We start from the raw sequence: 18,931 nt of genomic DNA on the forward strand, positions 1-18,931 counted from the left end.
CCCCACATAGCCATAATGCTCACTGGGTGACCTTGGACCAGTCACTGCTTCTCAGCCTCATGAAAACCCTTTTCACAGGGTCGCCATCAGTTGGAATCGATTTGAAGGCAGTACCTTTACCTTTATTCCCATGTAAGTGTGTATAGTATTGCAGCCTTAGACCTGTTATTTTTGATATGACAATATAGGCTATATATTTAATGTTATTCTTGCAAATCTCTGATAACTCAGTTTCCTTTTAGTTCTTCCACAACTCAGGCTACAGTCCTTGAACACAGTTATGTGGGAGTAAATCCCTCTGAACTCAATGAGGCTTACTTCTGAGAATACATGTAAAGGATTAACTTTGCATTTAGCCACCCTGAGGTTTTTACTAAAAGGTGGGGTATAAATCACCAAAACAATAAATAAGCTTTGATTTTTTGCTGTATTCTGTCAAATCACTGTATTTGTATTGCTAACCCCCTTTTAACTTTGCAACATAGGTAAAGAAAATGGCTTTGTCACAAAAGCCAATGAGATATGGGCACACAGAAGGACACACAGAAGTTTGCTTTGATGACACTGGAAGGTAAGTGACTGTGGCCTTCTTCCAAGATAAATTGCTAAAATGATGGATCTTCCTCTGTGTGTTTGTGTGTGTATTTTAAAGTTGCATGAACTTTGCAACCTAGTTGCATGTGATAAATATATACACCAGTCATAGTATATCACTAACCATTGGTGATGCTGGCTGAGGCTGATGGGAGTTGGAGTCCCACAATATCTGAAGGGCCACAGGTTCTCCAGCCCTGATATATATGGCAGAAGGTCATTATTGGTGGCTTCCCACAATATTGGTTTCATGTGAAGAATAAAGCAAGGAAATCACTTTCTACACAGAAACGATTTCATCTGTTGTGAAGTGGCCCAAAGACCTTGCCTTTGCTGCAGCTCATATTGGTCCTGGGCTAGTCTTCAGGGCCTGCCTTGCCTGTGCCATCTGAATAACTGTTGCTGAATTACAAGTGAACTCCAGCGTTATATAGCACTGAATGCTCCCATGTCAACAAAGGCTTGTCCCTTAAGCTTTTTTTGTGTGATTGGTGGGAGGATTCATTATCTGCCGTTCTCATGCATTTTTAATTTTTTTAAAAAAAAAGGGTTTAAAAGCTTGTGGGTAAATATTTTTACTCTTCTTTAAATTTGGTTGTTTTATATACTGTTGGATATTTTATAGGATTGTTATATGTTTGTTGTCAGCCACACAGGGCTCCATTTTGTGCAAAGGTGGGGTATAATTTTAAATAATAAATCTTGAACTGCAGAACAGTATGGTTGGGCACAGATGCATTTGCATGATCTAAGTGGAAGCAGATTCCACTTTAATAGCAGTGAAAAGCAACAGAGGCACAAAGACAATCATAGAATAGTAGAGTTGAATAGTAGACCCTACAAGGCCATCGATTCCAACTGCCTGCTCAATGCAGAATCCAAATCAAAGCATTCCCGACAGATGGCTGTCCAGCTGCCTCTTGAATGCTTCCAGTGTCGGAGAGCCCACTACCTCTCTAGGTCATTGGTTCCATTGTCATATGGCTCTAACAGTTAGGAAGTTTTTCCGGATGTCCAGTCGAAATCTGGCTTTCTGCAACTTGAGCCCATTATTCCTTGTCCTGCACTCTGGGACGATCGAGAAGAGATCCCGGCCCTCCTCTCTGTGACAACCTTTCATGTACTTGAAGAGTGCTATCATGTCTCCCCTCAGTCTTCTCTTCTCCAGGCTGAACATGCCCAGTTCTTTCAGTCTCATAGGGCTTTAAGAACATAAGAACATAAGAAGAGCCTGCTGGATCAGGCCAGTGGCCCATCTAGTCCAGCATCCTGTTCTCACAGTGGCCAACCAGGTGCCTGGGGGAAGCCTGCAAGCAGGACCCAAGTGCAAGAACACTCTCCCCTCCTGAGGCTTCCAGCAACTGGTTTTCAGAAGCATGCTGCCTCTGACTAGGGTGGCAGAGCACAGCCATCACAGCTAGTAGCCATTGATAGCCCTGTCCTCCATGAATTTGTCTAATCTTCTTTTAAAGCCGTCCAAGGCTTTGTTTCCAGTTCCCTGATCTTCCTTGTTGCCCTCCTCTGAACCCGTTCCAGTTTGTCTGCATCCTTCTTGAAGTGCGGAGACCAGAACTGGAAGCAGTATTCAAGATGAATACAAACTACCATAGGATTTCTGATGGTCAAATACAGATACACATAGCTGGGGTAGTGCCCTCTTTCAACGTGATGTAGTTTGAACCCTACAAAAATAGAGTTCAGCAGCACCAGAATCACTTTTCCAACATTGTCAATGTAGATACTTGGGGAAGGGCTGTAGCTTGATGACAGAGCATCTACTTTGCATGCAGAAGGCTGGGGTTCAGTTCCCGGCATCTCCAGGTAGGACTGGAGAGAGGCATTTCTCACTATTTACTTTAGAGAAGACTCTGTGTACATTTATTGGTATATTTTCAAATATGTGTAATGCTGATTTTGTTTCTTTGAATAGCTGCATCGTAACTTGCGGCAGTGATGGAGATATCAGGATTTGGGAAAGCCTCAATGATGATGACCCCAAATCAATTAACGTAGGAGAAAAGGCCTACTCATTTGCTCTCAAGGTACTGCAGTTGTGAACTATGCGGAGAGGACCTGGAGATGCTTTGGCTGTTCCAGTACATGTGCAGGGCTTCTTTGTAAAAGTAGTGTCATTGGATAGGTTGTGTGTATTAGGTAAATACCTAGCATGAGGTTTTCATTTGCACAGCTCTGCTCTGTAACGATTTAGTGGCCAGCAGTTCTGAACAATTGAATGCTTCTGCTACACAGGCTATTATGTCAGACGTGAAGATAGTCACTCACCTGATTACCTATGGCAAGTAAGAGTGAAGCCTAGACACACAAAACAGTGTAAACTGGAAGAACTGCTTCTCTTCACAGACACACACAAACACCTTTCTGTGCTACAAATGGTTCACATGGATTAGTTGGACTAGTAGAAACTGATGGTCTGGTAACATTTTTTGTGCAGAATTATTTGCAAGGCTGCATAAGGTCGACAAAACTGCTAAATTTGTTAATTGAAAGAGAGGTCACTTAATGTTTGTATCATCCATTCTTCAGCCTTATTGTTAACAAATAACAAATCTCTAGCTCTGGGTGGAATGTTTATTTCAACATTATTATTTTATTCACTTTGAGCTTCCAGCTTGGATGAAAAAAGTGAAACAGGATAAGTAAAACATTACGATTACAAATTCTCACGTTGTGCATTAGCAGCTCCTTTTTGAAACATTATTTGTGCTACATTAAAATGTTTTCTGATAATTTAAGTTGGGCTCTTGTTTCAGAGTTTAACAATACTTTCTTCAAAGCAAGCTTGTTAAGTTTGATATGCAAAGTGCACTTTTTAACAATATCTTTTTATTTGCGAAACCTTGACCAAGTCTGCCCTCTTGTGAATATGGCAAGTTAAAGCACCTCCATTGAGACTATTGTAATTGAGATTATTATTATAAGCCTCAATTGAGACTATTATTAGAAGAAAATTATCCCTTAAATTTAAAAATCCTTTACTTTTAACTAACGGTTGGTTATGCTGTGCTTGTGAATTTACCTGGAAACATTTAGCATTATCAGCGTCATAGCTGTTGTGTTGTTGAGTGGTCACTACAATCACTCTAATCATTTTTCACTTACTTTTTGCATCTCTTGTATCTTTTTTGTATCTGAGTCTGACATGTCAAAATTGCAGATGAGAATGATCTACTCCTTGAGCCAGCTGATGTTTCTTTAAATCGCCTAATCCTAGCATTGCTTTATTTGTAGAATGGACGATTGATTACTGCAGTCTCTAACAATACTGTCCAGATCCATACATTCCCAGAGGGCACTCCAGATGGTATCCTCACGCGCTTCACAATGAATGCAAACCATGTGGTTTTCAGTGCTGATGGGAGCAGAGTAGCGGCTGCATCCAGGTAATTTAACTGGGAAGCGGCGGGAAAAGATATGCAAACTGCTTCTTTCCGCAGTGAATTTTGAATACTATCAACTTCTTTGGATTGAAGACATTCTTTTAAACATGGTGCAAATACTCTGTTCATGTAAGTTAAAAAACCGTTTTCATGCTCTGCTGATTGACTGTGTTAAGTGGAGGGAGCACTGTGGGAATATAGTCCTTGCCACATGCAATGGACATTCCCTTGAGAAATGCATAATTGCTTTGCTCACAGGAAGCTTTCTACATTCTTGTACCAATTTTGTGTCGAAGTGAGTCTGGCTGTACAGAATTTCACATGGACTGCAGAAGAGTATATGCGATATAAATGATCACTTTACTGAGTTTCTGAAGGCCTGCTTAAGACATTGTTTTATTTCAGTTGACTTTTAGTGCCATTCTCCCCTGTTTTTATTTAACAAAATATATATACTGCTTGACTGTACCTAGGACCTCTAAGCGGTTCTTTTAGCTGTTGCTGTTGTTATAAGAATTTGCAGGGGATGTTTGTAGAGATAGTTCTAAGTGTTCTTAATTATAATTTTAAATTGGATCAATTTGTTGTAAATTGCATTGAGAGCCCATGGTAGAAAAGCAATTTGTCATTATAATCAAAAATTTAAATCGTATATTAAATGGTTTTTAAGTCTAAAATGTTAGATAACAGCAATAAATCTGTGAAATACAGAGGTTCAGTAGAGATTATGGCCTTTTGAACTCTGGTTTTCTGAGATAGGATAATTGTCTGTAATTGTATAAGTGTGCCCAAACTTACATAGAAGTATGCATTGTCTTTTAAAAATTTCATCTGCACTGACACCATAGAATTGTAGTTGAATCAGTTTTAAATGGAAGAAATACAAGCTCATTTGTTTCAATAAAAATGAGTTCCATCTTTTCCTTATATAGTTCCTAATAATATTACTATGATTGTTTCTAGTGACTTTCTTGTGAAAATTGTGGAGGTAACTGACAGCAGCCAGCAAAAGACATTTCGAGGACATGGTGCCCCTGTTTTAAGTGTGTCATTTGATCCAAAGGACACTTTTCTGGTAACAAACCTTTTCTAGTTCTTTCATAGCTGCCCTCCCCAGTCCTAGCCTTCTTCTGATTTCTTGACTATGATCTCCATTTTGGTTAAGGACTGTGCCAAGGTATTGATAATCCTTGACAAGTTCAATGTCCTCACTGTCAACTTTAAAGTTACATAACTCTTCTGTTGTCATTACTTTAATCTTCTTGATGTTCAGCTGTAGTCCTGCTTTTGTGCTTTCCTCTTTAACTTTCATCAGTACGTTTCAAATCATTACTGCTTTTTGCTAGTAGTATGGTATCATCTGCATATCTTAAATTGATAAATATATCAAAATAATAATAAAACATAACATCAAAAGATAATTATTTTGGGCATGAGTACAGCAGAGACTTAACCTGCAAATCTACATACACTATGATTCCTAGGTTGCTTTGGGGGAAAGACATGACAGTTAGAAACTAATAAAAAGTTTATAATGTACATGCCCACTTTAAAAATGAGATTTTTGTCCAGGTTTTGTAAATACTAGGTGTTTCCGCATATGGGTGCATTCAAATGAAATATTTATCACATGTAATTCATGGTGTCACTTTGCCACATCAAATAATAAAACTGTCAAAAAGTACAAAAGATAACCTGAGAATCGAACTCAGAGTTGATTTGTTGAACTACTTATTCCAACACTTGACAGAGATCCAAGTAGAGCAGAGTCTTCTGAATGCGTTCATCATCCAGTCGGCTGCTAAATTGATATAGACCTAGCAAAGTTCAAGAATTCGGATCAATAGATGTCTTAATGCACCACAAAACTGGTTTTCCATTATGAAGAGACAACACAAAGACACTTTTTATTTTTATTTGGTTTCTTGCATGCAAGGGCACTTTGCAGTGGGAGAAACATTCATTTTGGCCAACTCTTGGGAACTGGCCATAAGTAAAAGTTCATCTTATGTGATTCCATCCATTTTTTTAATGGAGAAAGAGATGTGTGTTTTATTTCTCAGTGTATGGAATTTTTGTTCTTCTGTGACCAAGTTTTAATTCACTAGCATAGCTGTTTAATAGATATTTGAATGGATGAATGAGAATTCCATGTGTGTTTGAGGAGGATGGTTTCTAGGTTAAAGGGGACTATAGATGATATGTGGTTTCCTCTTTACTAGCGTATTGTGCACATGCATGGGAATTGTGGTTTTCCAGTATTCAAAGCATAGTGTAGAGTTATGGGAAAATGTGAGTCTGTCCCTTATTTTAATACTGTGATGATTGTTGCTGTGCCTTCACTGAGCAGAGTGTTACATGTCCCTTCCCCAGTTATATGTGGCTTTTTGTATGTCCAAGAGCTTCAGCAGGCATGTCTTCTAATGTGTTGCTTTAAAAAAAAAAATATTCTGGAGGCTGTGCACTTCTCCAGTCTGGAGAACATGCCTCCCTCAGTCTGGATTGAAAAAGGCTGCTCCCTAAGCAGCGAGGCCACTCTTACCCCCATCTTTATGAAGGGACAGAGCTGGAAGGACTGGACATGACTAGCACTTGGAGAGAGGAGTTATCCCCTTATGAAAAGGGCACTGTTTGGGAAAACAATGGGGGCACCCTAAAGGCTAGTAGATATATTATGACATAAACCTTTGTAGGCTCGATGCATTTATTGGACTCAGTGAATATTCCAGTCAGAGCCTGAATTTGTTTGAAATTATTTTATATATGGAATTGTTTTATATATGGTTTATATTGTATTGTGAAATCAGTTCAAAATGTTTCATAGGAAACGATTCATAAATGAAATACTAATAAAAGGTAGTATAGGCTCTTGCATGCTATCATCCCTGCTGGTGTCTACAGGCAAAAGTCTGGTTTGGCTGATGATTAGATCTCCTCTTGGCCAGAGGGGCAAGTTTGAAGACCAGTATGTCCATCAACTTCTGGTTGCATTAACATGCTTATGATATAGCTATGGTCTGAAGGCATGTGAGGCCACCACCTTGCTGAAGCTAAGCAGGGTCAGGTCTGGTCAGTGCCTGGACGGGAGACCGCCTGGGAACCACATGTAAGCCACCTTGGGTTTCTATCATGAAAAGGAAGGCGGGGTATAAATGTAATTATTATTAATAATAATAATGATACTGACCATTGTGCTGCTGTTTTAAATGAAAATCTTAATGCAACAGTAGTTTGCCGACCAGAGACTAATAACTCTTTATAAATGTTCCCTTGTGCAGGCATCATCAAGCTGTGATGGGTCAGTCAGAGTGTGGAAAATTTCAGAGCAGGTAAAACGCTACTTCTTGGAGTTAAGCCTGGAATTTTACAGCACGAGACGCTTAAGTAGTTTTTTGAATTTCATGTCTGCATTGACCTTGTACCAAACCACATTGTCTGTGTCCACATTACCATTTTTGTGCTCTTAGAAATGCCATCCCCTGCAGTTTTTCCCATGCCTCCAGGAAAGTGTTTCTTTACAGGAAAAATAATAAAAGGCTGCTGTTCTGACAGACAACGAGGAACACCCATCTTAAGGGCAGCATGTTCATAAGAATGCACACCTGCTAGATCATTCAGATTTAACAGGCCCATTACTAGGAATTATAATTTGAAATTATAATAAAAAAGGCTGTCTCCCATGTTGTTCTCTGCACCCACCCTGTTGACACATTTTAAAGAAACACTGATGTTAAGGGATAAAAATGTTCCTGATCATTTCTCAAAATGGATTTTTTTAAAAAATCTAAACTTAACAAGATTCAGCACCTGACTAAAGCTTACTCATACAGAATAACCTACATGATTCTAACTATTCTATCAGATCTGAAACTACTCCAGTTGGTAAGTGGATTCTGCAGTGAAACCATGCAAACTCAAAACAAATCTCCATTGGCATGCTGATACTTCTGTCCAGTTAGTAAACGGAGAAGATTTTTTCTATGAACCTTTACGTGCATGAGATCGAAAGTGCAGAGGTATGAATGGAGTGACCACAACACTGAATTTAACGCTTGGGTTCTTCATCCAAGTTTTGTGAGTCCACTTTGAATGCATATATAACAGAAAGTGAAGGCAATAACATGCATTTTATTTGCAACTTGGAAGAGGGTGCTTTTAATTAGGAGTCAGCGGATGGAGAAAGCATAGATTCTTGATCTGTGGTCAGCATAAGGATCCCTTTGTCCTTTAAACGTCTTTGTAGGTGCAGTTCAATGCCAAATAATGTGTAGGGTATGATCAGTCAAGCAAAAGGGCTGAATTCCTGCAGATGTACTTTTGCATGGAAATCTATGAAACTGAATAGCAGCAGAGAACTAATAAATAGTTGGTTGCAGGATTAAGGCTGGAGTCCTATGCACATTTGGGAGTAAAGTCGTTGGATGCAATGGGACTTGGTTTTGAGTAAATATGCGTAGGGTTGAGCAGTAAGCCTTGCTATTGTGAATGCTTTGTCTTAGCTCAGATCCTTGGATGTTTCTGAATGCAGTTCAAAGTGATGATTTTGGTCTTTAGAGCCCTTAATGGCTTGGGCTCATGAGGCCCTCCTCCTTCATGTTCCTAACCAAACCTTGAGATCCTGTTCAAAGGCCCTGCTCTGGGTGCCCCCACCAAGTGAAGTGAAGTGGGTGAATCCCATGGACAAGGCCTTCTAAGGAGACTGCGGAATACCCTCCCCAGAAAGACTTGCCTGGCATCACATTTATGGTCATTTTGGTGCTAGCTGGACCTTTGTATTCTCCCAGGGCTTTGAAAATTGTAATCTTAAGGCTGTGAATTTTTAATCCACCATTTTATCTGTCTTCCCCCCCCCCTTCATTTTACTGATATTCTGTTGTTTGGTTGTTTGAGACTAGTTTTTACTGATTTTTATTGTATTTTAACCTTACTGGATGCTGCTTAGAGACAATAGTGTAAAGCAGTATATAAATTGTTGTGAACTGCCCAGATAACATTATTATTGGGCAGTCTCTCTCTCTCATTAATATATCACTAATAAATAAATAACAACAGTGGTTGCCTTTATGAGGAGGAGGAGGAGGAGGAGGAGGAGGAGGAGATCCCACCCTTCCTCCCAGCAGGAGCCCGGGGCAGCGCACAAAAGCACTACACATATTAAAACATCATAAAAACAAATGTTTAAAAACATTAAAACAAAACATCTTTAAAAATGTTACTTAAAAAAAGCTATGAAAACATCTAAGATTAAAAACATTTGAAAAAAAGAAAGTATAAGAACATATTAAAAAGCAATTCCAACACAGATGCAGACTGGGATAGGTCTCCACTTAAAAGGCTTGTTGAAAGAGGAAAGTCCTCAGTAGGCGCCAAAAAGATAACAGAGATTGTGCCTGTCTAATATTTAAGGGGAGGAGATTCCACAGGGGAGGTGCTGCCACATTACTGGCCTTCTCGTTGAGAAGTTGCTGAGAAGCTTCTAAGAATTCTTAACATTCTCCAGGACACAGTTTGAAAATCCACTGTTGGAAAGAATTGGTAGTTAATAAGGTTTAGAATTACTATGGCAGAAGCACTTTATAACTCTTACTGCAATTAATTGCAGAACACGACTGTTAAGTGCGTTAGGACGAGAGACTGTCAGTGCAATCCTTTTCATATCTACTCAGAAGTAAGCCCAGCTGAGCTCAATGAGGCTGACTCCCGATAAGCAAGTATAGGATTGCAACCTAAGTAGCTCAAAAGCAGCCAGTAGGCTTCATGGCTGCACCCACTTCATCTGCAACTCGTGTTTTGGAAGGGTTAATATCAAAATGGATAATCACTGTTAATATATTTTGCTTCCAGACTTGCGAGACAAGCTGGCCATTGCTGCAGATGTGTAATGATGTGGTGAATGCAAAATCGATATGTAGACTCTCATGGCAACCAAAACAAGGAAAGGTAACAAGCTGTCTTTGTCTGTTTTAATCCTCTCTCCTGTGCGTGGGTGTGCACAGAATTGGAAAAGCAAAAGTAGGGAAGTGTTTTAGAACCCCTCCTCTTTCCAGATTGCTGTTCCTCTGCAGATCAACATGTCCTGATTCCACTTTACAGTGGAAATGTTGTGTTCAGAAATGCGAGTTGGATGGCAACATGTACTTCTGGCCTCAGTGAGACAGTGGCAGACCGCTGCTCAGAGTTAATGGCAGAGGGGTGATGGTGAAGACATTGCTGTCATTCTCCTAGATGCGGTGTCTTCTAAGCAATGCAGATTTGGAGAGAGGGCAACATATGAAATGGAACAAGAACCTCTACCTGTTGCTTCTGAGTGTATATAAAAACTGACAAATCACCGGGCCCGGATGGCATCCACCCGAGAGTTCTCAAAGAACTCAAATGTGAAATTGCTGATCTGCTAACTAAAATATGTAACTTGTCCCTTGGGTCCTCCTCCGTGCCTGAGGACTGGAAAGTGGCAAATGTAACACCAATCTTCAAAAAGGGATCCAGAGGGGATCCCGGAAATTACAGGCCAGTTAGCTTAACTTCTGTCCCTGGAAAACTGGTAGAAAGTATGATTAAAGCTAGATTAACTAAGCACATAGAAGAACAAGCCTTGCTGAAGCAGAGCCAGCATGGCTTCTGCAAGGGAAAGTCCTGTCTCAGTAACCTATTAGAATTCTTTGAGAGTGTCAACAAGCATATAGATAGAGGTGATCCAGTGGACATAGTGTACTTAGACTTTCAAAAAGCGTTTGACAAGGTACCTCACCAAAGGCTTCTGAGGAAGCTTAGCAGTCATGGAATAAGAGGAGAGGTCCTCTTGTGGATAAGGAATTGGTTAAGAAGCAGAAAGCAGAGAGTAGGAATAAATGGACAGTTCTCCCAGTGGAGGGCTGTAGAAAGTGGAGTCCCTCAAGGATCGGTATTGGGACCTGTACTTTTCAACTTGTTCATTAATGACCTAGAATTAGGAGTGAGCAGTGAAGTGGCCAAGTTTGCTGACGACACTAAATTGTTCAGGGTTGTTAAAACAAAAAGGGATTGTGAAGAGCTCCAAAAAGACCTCTCCAAACTGAGTGAATGGGCAGAAAAATGGCAAATGCAATTCAATATAAACAAGTGTAAAATTATGCATATTGGAGTAAAAAATCTGAATTTCACATTTACGCTCATGGGGTCTGAACTGGCGGTGACCGACCAGGAGAGAGACCTCGGGGTTGTAGTGGACAGCACGATGAAAATGTCGACCCAGTGTGCGGCAGCTGTGAAAAAGGCAAATTCCATGCTAGCGATAATTAGGAAAGGTATTGAAAATAAAACAGTCGATATCATAATGCCGTTGTATAAATCTATGGTGCGGCCGCATTTGGAATACTGTGTACAGTTCTGGTCGCCTCATCTCAAAAAGGATATTATAGAGTTGGAAAAGGTTCAGAAGAGGGCAACCAGAATGATCTAGGGGATGGAGCGACTCCCTTACGAGGAAAGGTTGCAGCATTTGGGGCTTTTTAGTTTAGAGAAAAGGCGGGTCAGAGGAGACATGATAGAAGTGTATAAAATTATGCATGGCATTGAGAAAGTGGATAGAGAAAAGTTCTTCTCCCTCTCTCATAATACTAGAACTCGTGGACATTCAAAGAAGCTGAATGTTGGAAGATTCAGGACAGACAAAAGGAAGTACTTCTTTACTCAGCGCATAGTTAAACTATGGAATTTGCTCCCACAAGATGCAGTAATGGCCACCAGCTTGGATGGCTTTAAAAGAAGATTAGACAAATTCATGGAGGACAGGGCTATCAATGGCTACTAGCCATGATGGCTGTGCTGTGCCACCCTAGTCAGAGGCAGCATGCTTCTGAAAACCAGTTGCTGGAAGCCTCAGGAGGGGAGAGTGTTCTTGCACTCGGGTCCTGCTTGCGGGCTTCCCCCAGGCACCTGGTTGGCCACTGTGGGAACAGGATGCTGGACTAGATGGGCCACTGGCCTGATCCAGCAGGCTCTTTTTATGTTCTTATGAGTGCATTTATTAGTCACTTTTCTTCACAAAAAGTGACTTACACCCTTCCCACCCTGTTGCTTAGAAAGCTCCCTGGCCATCTCTGCTGCTTCAAAGTTGGGAAGAAGAGTGGCCACTTGTCATTTTCATCAGAGGGCAGTGCCATGCTTGCCATGTTGAGCAGAATTGGTGAAGCCTGGCACTTGGTAGGGCTGCTGCACTATGTATGTGTTCAGCTGAGCTCAAACATTCGTCATATCAACCCGTGGGAGCTCTCTTCCTTTTTCTGACCCAGACTGTTGCCACAGGCCAGCCTCTCAGCTTTACTGGAACAGGACAGAACCCATATAATATGTTCTTTGCTCTGTGCCCAGTGCTTTGTGTCTGGTGAGCTACTGAATAAATGAAGCATCAAAGTTTGCTTACCAAATATTGTATTGTTTTTAATGGTGTCTTTTGTAGTTGTTGTATGCTGCCCTGATATTTTATGATATGGTGGTGTACAAATATATTTATAAATAAATCAACAAAACCAGAATTCATTTTGCAAATAAGATTTACACATTAACAAAATATTTTCCCTTCTGAATAGCTTCTAGCCATTCCAGTAGAGAAGGTTGTTAAACTATACAGAAGAGAAACCTGGGATCATCAGTTAGATCTGTCGGATAATTCCATCACGCAGGTTGGTATCCTTCCGATGGTTGCTATTTAATCAGCATGTTTTGTAAGGAGAGTGCTTTCCTGGCATGTGAAGGAAGTGCTGACCATCCATGGTTAAAACTAATTGCTTATTAATTAATAGTTAGGAGATGCTTTTCTAAATTAGCAGTCTACCTCCGGAGGGGGGGATCGTGTGTGTGTGTGTGAGGGTGAGGGTGTGGGTGAGAGTGAGAGTAAATGCAGAGACCTTTGATTAGAAGAAGCAGTTGAAGTTTAAGGCTGCAATCCTATATCAACTTACCTGGGAGTAAGCCCCATTGAAAGTGGAACTTACTTCTGAGTAGACATGTATAGGATTGTGTTGTAAGTATCCTTGGGACACAACAGTTGCTCTTTCGGGATCGTATCCAGTATCAGTGCTTGTACTGCTTGCTGAAGGAGTCTGCTTGCTCTCAATGTCTCCTGCATGTGAATTTGTAAACAGATCACTACAAAGTGCACTTGCACACTGTCTCTTACTCAAAGGAAACTAGTAGATGTCTCACTGGTCAGGTAAACAGGGAGTGCATAACAGTACAATGAAACGAGTTGCTTGGGGAGGGATATTAATTTTCTTTCCGAAGTTACAGTTGTAAAGTAAAATTGGCATTTCATGGAACTGGCTGATGGCTGTGGCAACTGGAACTAGTTTCTTGACTTCCGTACTTATATAAGTTACAGATTTTTAAATACACGTTCAAAGTGTTCAACAGTTAAGAATACAGCTTTATTTTTTTCCCTCTCTCCCCCCCCCCCACTAGCCTCTCAATGTTGTGGCCTGGTCTCCATGTGGACAGTATGTGGCAGCAGGAAGTGTCGGCGGCTGTATAGTCATTTGGAACGCGGACACCCAGAAGTGCATAGAGAGGTGCCAGTACATTTCACAGTGTCTCTTGTAAAGAAAGGCTTCTGCAAAGTAAAACAATTAACGAGCCATGGCTCTATAAAATGAGCATGTGTCCCTCTCAATAGCTTTTACATCCAGTTGGCATAGTCTACGCGTGAAGCAGCTAATGACAGGACAGCCTCTTATTTTTGTTTCTAGACAGGTTTGGGGCCATCTCTGTCCATGGAAACAGAACTGTCAGCCTCTTTGTATTGCAATGCTCAGTGGTGTGGGTTTTCCAGAAAAGTTAGAATTGGGACATTTTCCTATGTAAATTAGGGTAATTTGCACTGGGAATTTTTTTAGTTTGCATTGGAAAATGTTCTGGTGTCCTAGAACACGGATGGGGAAACCTCAGCACCAGGGGCCTAAGACATCTCTCTCTTTATCAACTGTGCAAACTGTGTATGGCACACAATCATTTTTAGATAAGTGGCAGACTGATGGTGGGCCAGTATGGGCATTGCAGTGTGGACTGCACTGACCAGATGTGCTTCAGTCATCCTTAAAGTCCCCAGGTAGAAATGCCCTTTGCCACGTACGCTTCAGAAGAAGGATGCAGCACATTGAGAAGATTTGATGGGGTTAGGAGAGTGAGTGTGTTTGGGAGTGGCCCTTTCTTACTTAAGTGGAAAACATTTGCTATAGAAAACGAATACATAATCATATTAGGACTGGTACGTAGCACAGGAATCCCTCTGTCACTCTGTTGCCGGAGTTCTTAGGTTCTGCAACAGTGATACTCTCTAAGCCAGTGATTCTCAAACGGTGTGCCCAGGCACACTGGTACGCCCTAAGAGGTGGCTAGGTGTGCCTCAAATATTATGAAAGTATATCTTAAAAATGAGAAGAAACCCATTTGTATAGGGTAAGTAATAGTTTTCTATAGTTTATTTTTATTCATAGTTTAAAATATATTGATATATTTTTAATTTTGTACACGAATTGCACCAGAAATGTTTTACAGTGTGCCAAGAACAAAAAAAGTTTGAGAACCACTGCTCTAAGCCAAGAAAAATGTGTCTGTGGGCCAAATAATTTTTCCTGTCTGAAGGGTTTCATGGAGCGGGTTTTTAAACCTGCACAAAACACCAGTTTTCCATTATTTTTTAGAGTGAAGCATGAAAAAGGTTATACCATCTGTGGTCTGGCATGGCACCCAAAAGGAGGTCAGATTGCTTATACAGACATGGAAGGCAATCTGGGACTACTGGAGAATGCCTGTGTAAATGGAAAGAAATCAAAGCACAAGGTAATACAGACTGGAACCATTCTTGGCTTTTTCTGCATCCTTTTCCATCATGGATGGCGACATTTATGCAGTCATGTAAATCTGGAGCTTTGCAGACTCGAGGATAAAAAAAGTCATGTTTTCTTGATATTAGCTAATTTGGCATATGCATTTGAGGTCATTAAACTCTTAAATCTTGGCTTTAGGCATCTGCTCCTGACATCAAAGGCTATGATGATCTTTTTGATGAGGATGGCAATGAGGACTTCCTGAATGGAGACTTGGATGAGAATGACTGGGGTTCAAAAGCAGCAAGGAATGATGAAGATGAAGATGACGACCTTATGATGGTCTCAGGACGTCCTAGAAACCGAGGAGCGATAATTGAGGACGATGAGAACTCTCTAGGTTTGGATTTCCCACATCGTGATGTATGGAGGAGTAGTTAAGGGAAGGGGAGCAAGCACTGGGATAACTGCAGGCATATAATCTTGTGGTGATGCTGTCAGCATCCTTGGAGGGAGTTGCAAAACAATATCATAAGCCTCTGATCTATCTTTCATAGATACTGGATTGCTGAAAGCTAACCCTGCCTTTGATAAGGAGGAAGAAGAGGATGATCGGGAAAGCCTTGCCCCGCTTCAGCCACTTTCATCGACCCAGAGGCCTTTCTACGATGGGCCAGTGCCAACTCCTCGGCAGAAGCCCTTCCAGCCTGGCTCCACCCCAGTACACCTCACTCACCGCTTCATGGTATGTTTTAGATTTCCATTGTTTTGTTTCATTGGCTGATTTCTTTTTTAAAAATGAAACCTGACTATACCTGGTGTATCTGGATAAGTTGGTAAAAAGCACTCTTGGCCATAGGTCTCACCTGAACATCCAAGAGCAATGCTGAATTGAGAAGTACGCCCAGGCTATGCATCCGATGTTTCAAGGGGAGTGGGGTGCTATCCAGAGTTGTACTAGTTGCCTAATCAATTGGTCCCTTTGGTATTATTGGGGGTTTTTGGTTGAGTTTTTTTAAAAAAAAAAATCTAATTCAGTGTAAACAATTGTAAAGTGATGCAAAAAGTCTTAATTTCACATATATGCTCGTGGGGTCTGAACTGGTGGTGGCTGACCAGGAATGATTCCTTGGTGTTGATGAAGATGTTGACCTAGTGTGCCGCAGCTGTGAAAAATGCAAATTCTGTGCTGATGATCATTAGGAAAGGAATTGAATGGGGATAAATACCCTTCAGATTTGTGCATGAGTAGGAATGACTGTCTGCTCCCACCTTCCCAGCTTATCCTCTGGTCTCTCAGACATTGCCTATGTCTTTTACTGCTTGCTTGCTTCTAATTCTCTACAGTCCTTTGGAGTAACAGTCCACAGCAGAACAAGGCTGCCCTGCAGCCTAAACTCTCTTCACTGTAGGGTTGCCAGGCTCAGGGCCTGAGACTGATCCTGTATCTTTAGGAGAATATGTAACTTGTCCCTCGAGTCCTCCTCTGTGCCTGAGGACTGGAAAGTGGCAAATGTAACACCAATATTCAAAAAGGGATCCAGAGGGGATCCCGGAAATTACAGGCCAGTTAGCTTAACTTCTGTCCCTGGAAAACTGGTAGAAAGTATGATTAAAGCTAGATTAACTAAGCACATAGAAGAACAAGCCTTGCTGAAGCAGAGCCAGCATGGCTTCTGCAAGGGAAAGTCCTGTCTCAGTAACCTATTAGAATTCTTTGAGTGTGTCAACAAGCATATAGATAGACGTGATCCAGTGGACATAGTGTACTTAGACTTTCAAAAAGCGTTTGACAAGGTACCTCACCAAAGACTTCTGAGGAAGCTTAGCAGTCATGGAATAAGAGGAGAGGTCCTCTTGTGGATAAGGAATTGGTTGAGAAGCAGAGAGTAGGAATAAACGGACAGTTCTCCCAATGGAGGGCTGTAGAAAGTGGAGTCCCTCAAGGATCGGTATTGGGACCTGTACTTTTCAACTTGTTCATTAATGACCTAGAATTAGGAGTGAGCAGTGAAGTGGCCAAGTTTGCTGACGACACTAAATTGTTCAGGGTTGTTAAAACAAAAAGGGATTGCGAAGAGCTCCAAAAAGACCTCTCCAAACTGAGTGAATGGGCGGAAAAATGGCAAATGCAATTCAATATAAACAAGTGTAAAATTATGCATATTGGAGTAAAAAATCTTAATTTCACATATACGCTCATGGGGTCTGAACTGGCGGTGACCGACCAGGAGAGAGACCTCGGGGTTGTAGTGGACAGCGCGATGAAAATGTCGACCCAGTGTGCAGCAGCTGTGAATACGGCAAATTCCATGCTAGCGATAATTAGGAAAGGTATTGAAAATAAAACAGTCGATATCATAATGCCGTTGTATAAATCTATGGTGCGGCTGCATTTGGAATACTGTGTACAGTTCTGGTCACCTCATCTCAAAAAGGATATTCTAGAGTTGGAAAAGGTTCAGAAGAGGGCAACCAGAATGATCAAGGGGATGGAGCGAGTCCCTTACGAGGAAAGGTTGCAGCATTTGGGGCTTTTTAGTTTAGAGAAAAGGCGGGTCAGAGGAGGCATGATAGAAGTGTATAAAATTATGCATGGCATTGAGAAAGTGGATAGAGAAAAGTTCTTCTTCCTCTCAATACTAGAACTCATGGACATTCAAAGAAGCTGAATGTTGGAAGATTCAGGACAGACAAAAGGAAGTACTTCTTTACTCAGCGCATAGTTAAACTATGGAATTTGCTCCCACAAGATGCAGTAATGGCCACCAGCTTGGATGGATTAGACAAATTCATGGAGGACAGGGCTATCAATGGCTACTAGCCGTGATGGCTGTGCTCTGCCACCCTAGTCAGAGGCAGCATGCTTCTGAAAACCAGTTGCCGGAAGCCTCAGGAGGGGAGAGTGTTCTTGCACTCGGGTCCTGCTTGCGGGCTTCCCCCAGGCACCTGGTTGGCCACTGTGAGAACAGGATGCTGGACTAGATGGGCCACTGGCCTGATCCAGCAGGCTCTTCTTATGTTCTTATGAGAAGAGAAAGTCAGCCAAGTGCAGGTGTTCTTGCAGCACTGTAATGGGAAAAACCACAAGGTGGAATTCTCCTTTCCCCCTGCACAACTTTTAAAGATACAGAAGACCTCTTGGAGGCTGGGCCTGGGAACCAAGAGGTCTTCTGTATCTTTAAAAGTTGTGCAGGGGGAAGGGAGAATTGCAAGAACACCTGCACTTGACTGACTTTCTCTTCTCCTAAAGATACAGGATCACTGAGCCTGGCAACCCTACTTCACTGTGGTGTGGTGTTGGCTGGCTTTTAGCAGATCATTCCAAAGCAAACGTCAGGATCCTCTCCTCCACGGTTTCAAACTGCATCTCCTCCCTCCAAGCTAAGTACAAATCGAAATTGTCAGATAAAGAAATGCTCGATGTAGTTAAGGAGGATTTGGAGAGTTTACTATTATTTTAGTATTTATATGCCGCTTTTCATTAAGAAAAGATCACAAAGTGGTTTCCAAAAATCCAAAATTAAAATTAAACAATACAGTATAAACATTTAAACAAATTCCTTTATGAAAACATTGTAAGGATATTATGCCAGCCACCACTTGCATCCACAGAGTGTATCTTATTAGGACTACATGAATGGGGTGGATCCCACAGTGCAGGGTCTTGTACTTTTTCCTGTGCAGTGATAGACGCCTCTCCTAGAATAAGCCTGTTCTAGAATAAGAGCAGGCGACCTGGGTCCATTCAATGCTGTAGATGGCTTTGTTGAAAGCAGTATTACTCTTGACTTCCCTCCCATAGGCATGGAACTCTGTTGGAATTATTCGCTGCTATAATGATGAACAAGACAATGCCATTGATGTGGAATTCCATGACACGGCCATCCATCATGCAATGCACTTGCCGAATTCTTTGAATCACACAATGGCAGATCTTTCCAGTGAAGCTATGGTACTAGCCTGCGAGAGTACAGAAGAGCTACCAAGGTAAAACTCCTTTTAACATTTCTGTGTGGAGCACAACTTGTAAAAAACAAACACAAAAGACACCCTATTTTTGGCATGTACCTGCGGCTTACCTATGGGTTGTGTTGGTAGTCAGGATTACTATTGTCAAGAAAACCTGAATCT

General features: G+C 41.3%; 2 protein-coding genes across 5 annotated transcripts in view; both read left to right on the forward strand.

The window, feature by feature from the left end:
- GMFB (glia maturation factor beta) overlaps nucleotides 1-18,931 on the forward strand; it is a 510,168-nt gene that overhangs the window by 113,078 nt on the left and 378,159 nt on the right. The gene's annotated exons all lie outside the window — the stretch shown is intronic.
- Nucleotides 1-18,931, forward strand: part of WDHD1 (WD repeat and HMG-box DNA binding protein 1) — a 45,565-nt gene that overhangs the window by 1,535 nt on the left and 25,099 nt on the right. For 3 of the 4 annotated variants that reach the window (XM_061612506.1, XM_061612510.1, XM_061612507.1), the window contains exons 2-13: nucleotides 486-571; nucleotides 2,525-2,636; nucleotides 3,844-3,995; nucleotides 4,956-5,067; nucleotides 7,271-7,321; nucleotides 9,837-9,932; nucleotides 12,563-12,655; nucleotides 13,434-13,540; nucleotides 14,672-14,810; nucleotides 14,996-15,197; nucleotides 15,355-15,542; nucleotides 18,603-18,787. In XM_061612506.1, coding sequence (XP_061468490.1) covers nucleotides 495-571; nucleotides 2,525-2,636; nucleotides 3,844-3,995; nucleotides 4,956-5,067; nucleotides 7,271-7,321; nucleotides 9,837-9,932; nucleotides 12,563-12,655; nucleotides 13,434-13,540; nucleotides 14,672-14,810; nucleotides 14,996-15,197; nucleotides 15,355-15,542; nucleotides 18,603-18,787 — 1,514 coding nt within the window. In that variant the 5' untranslated portion in view covers nucleotides 486-494. Of the gene's footprint in view, nucleotides 1-90; nucleotides 133-485; nucleotides 572-2,524; nucleotides 2,637-3,843; nucleotides 3,996-4,955; nucleotides 5,068-7,270; nucleotides 7,322-9,836; nucleotides 9,933-12,562; nucleotides 12,656-13,433; nucleotides 13,541-14,671; nucleotides 14,811-14,995; nucleotides 15,198-15,354; nucleotides 15,543-18,602; nucleotides 18,788-18,931 lie in introns of all 4 variants that reach the window. The other variant, XM_061612508.1, reaches the window with a different exon arrangement.

This window comes from Rhineura floridana, chromosome 2 (assembly GCF_030035675.1).
Source record: "Rhineura floridana isolate rRhiFlo1 chromosome 2, rRhiFlo1.hap2, whole genome shotgun sequence".
Lineage (NCBI taxonomy): Eukaryota > Metazoa > Chordata > Lepidosauria > Squamata > Rhineuridae > Rhineura > Rhineura floridana.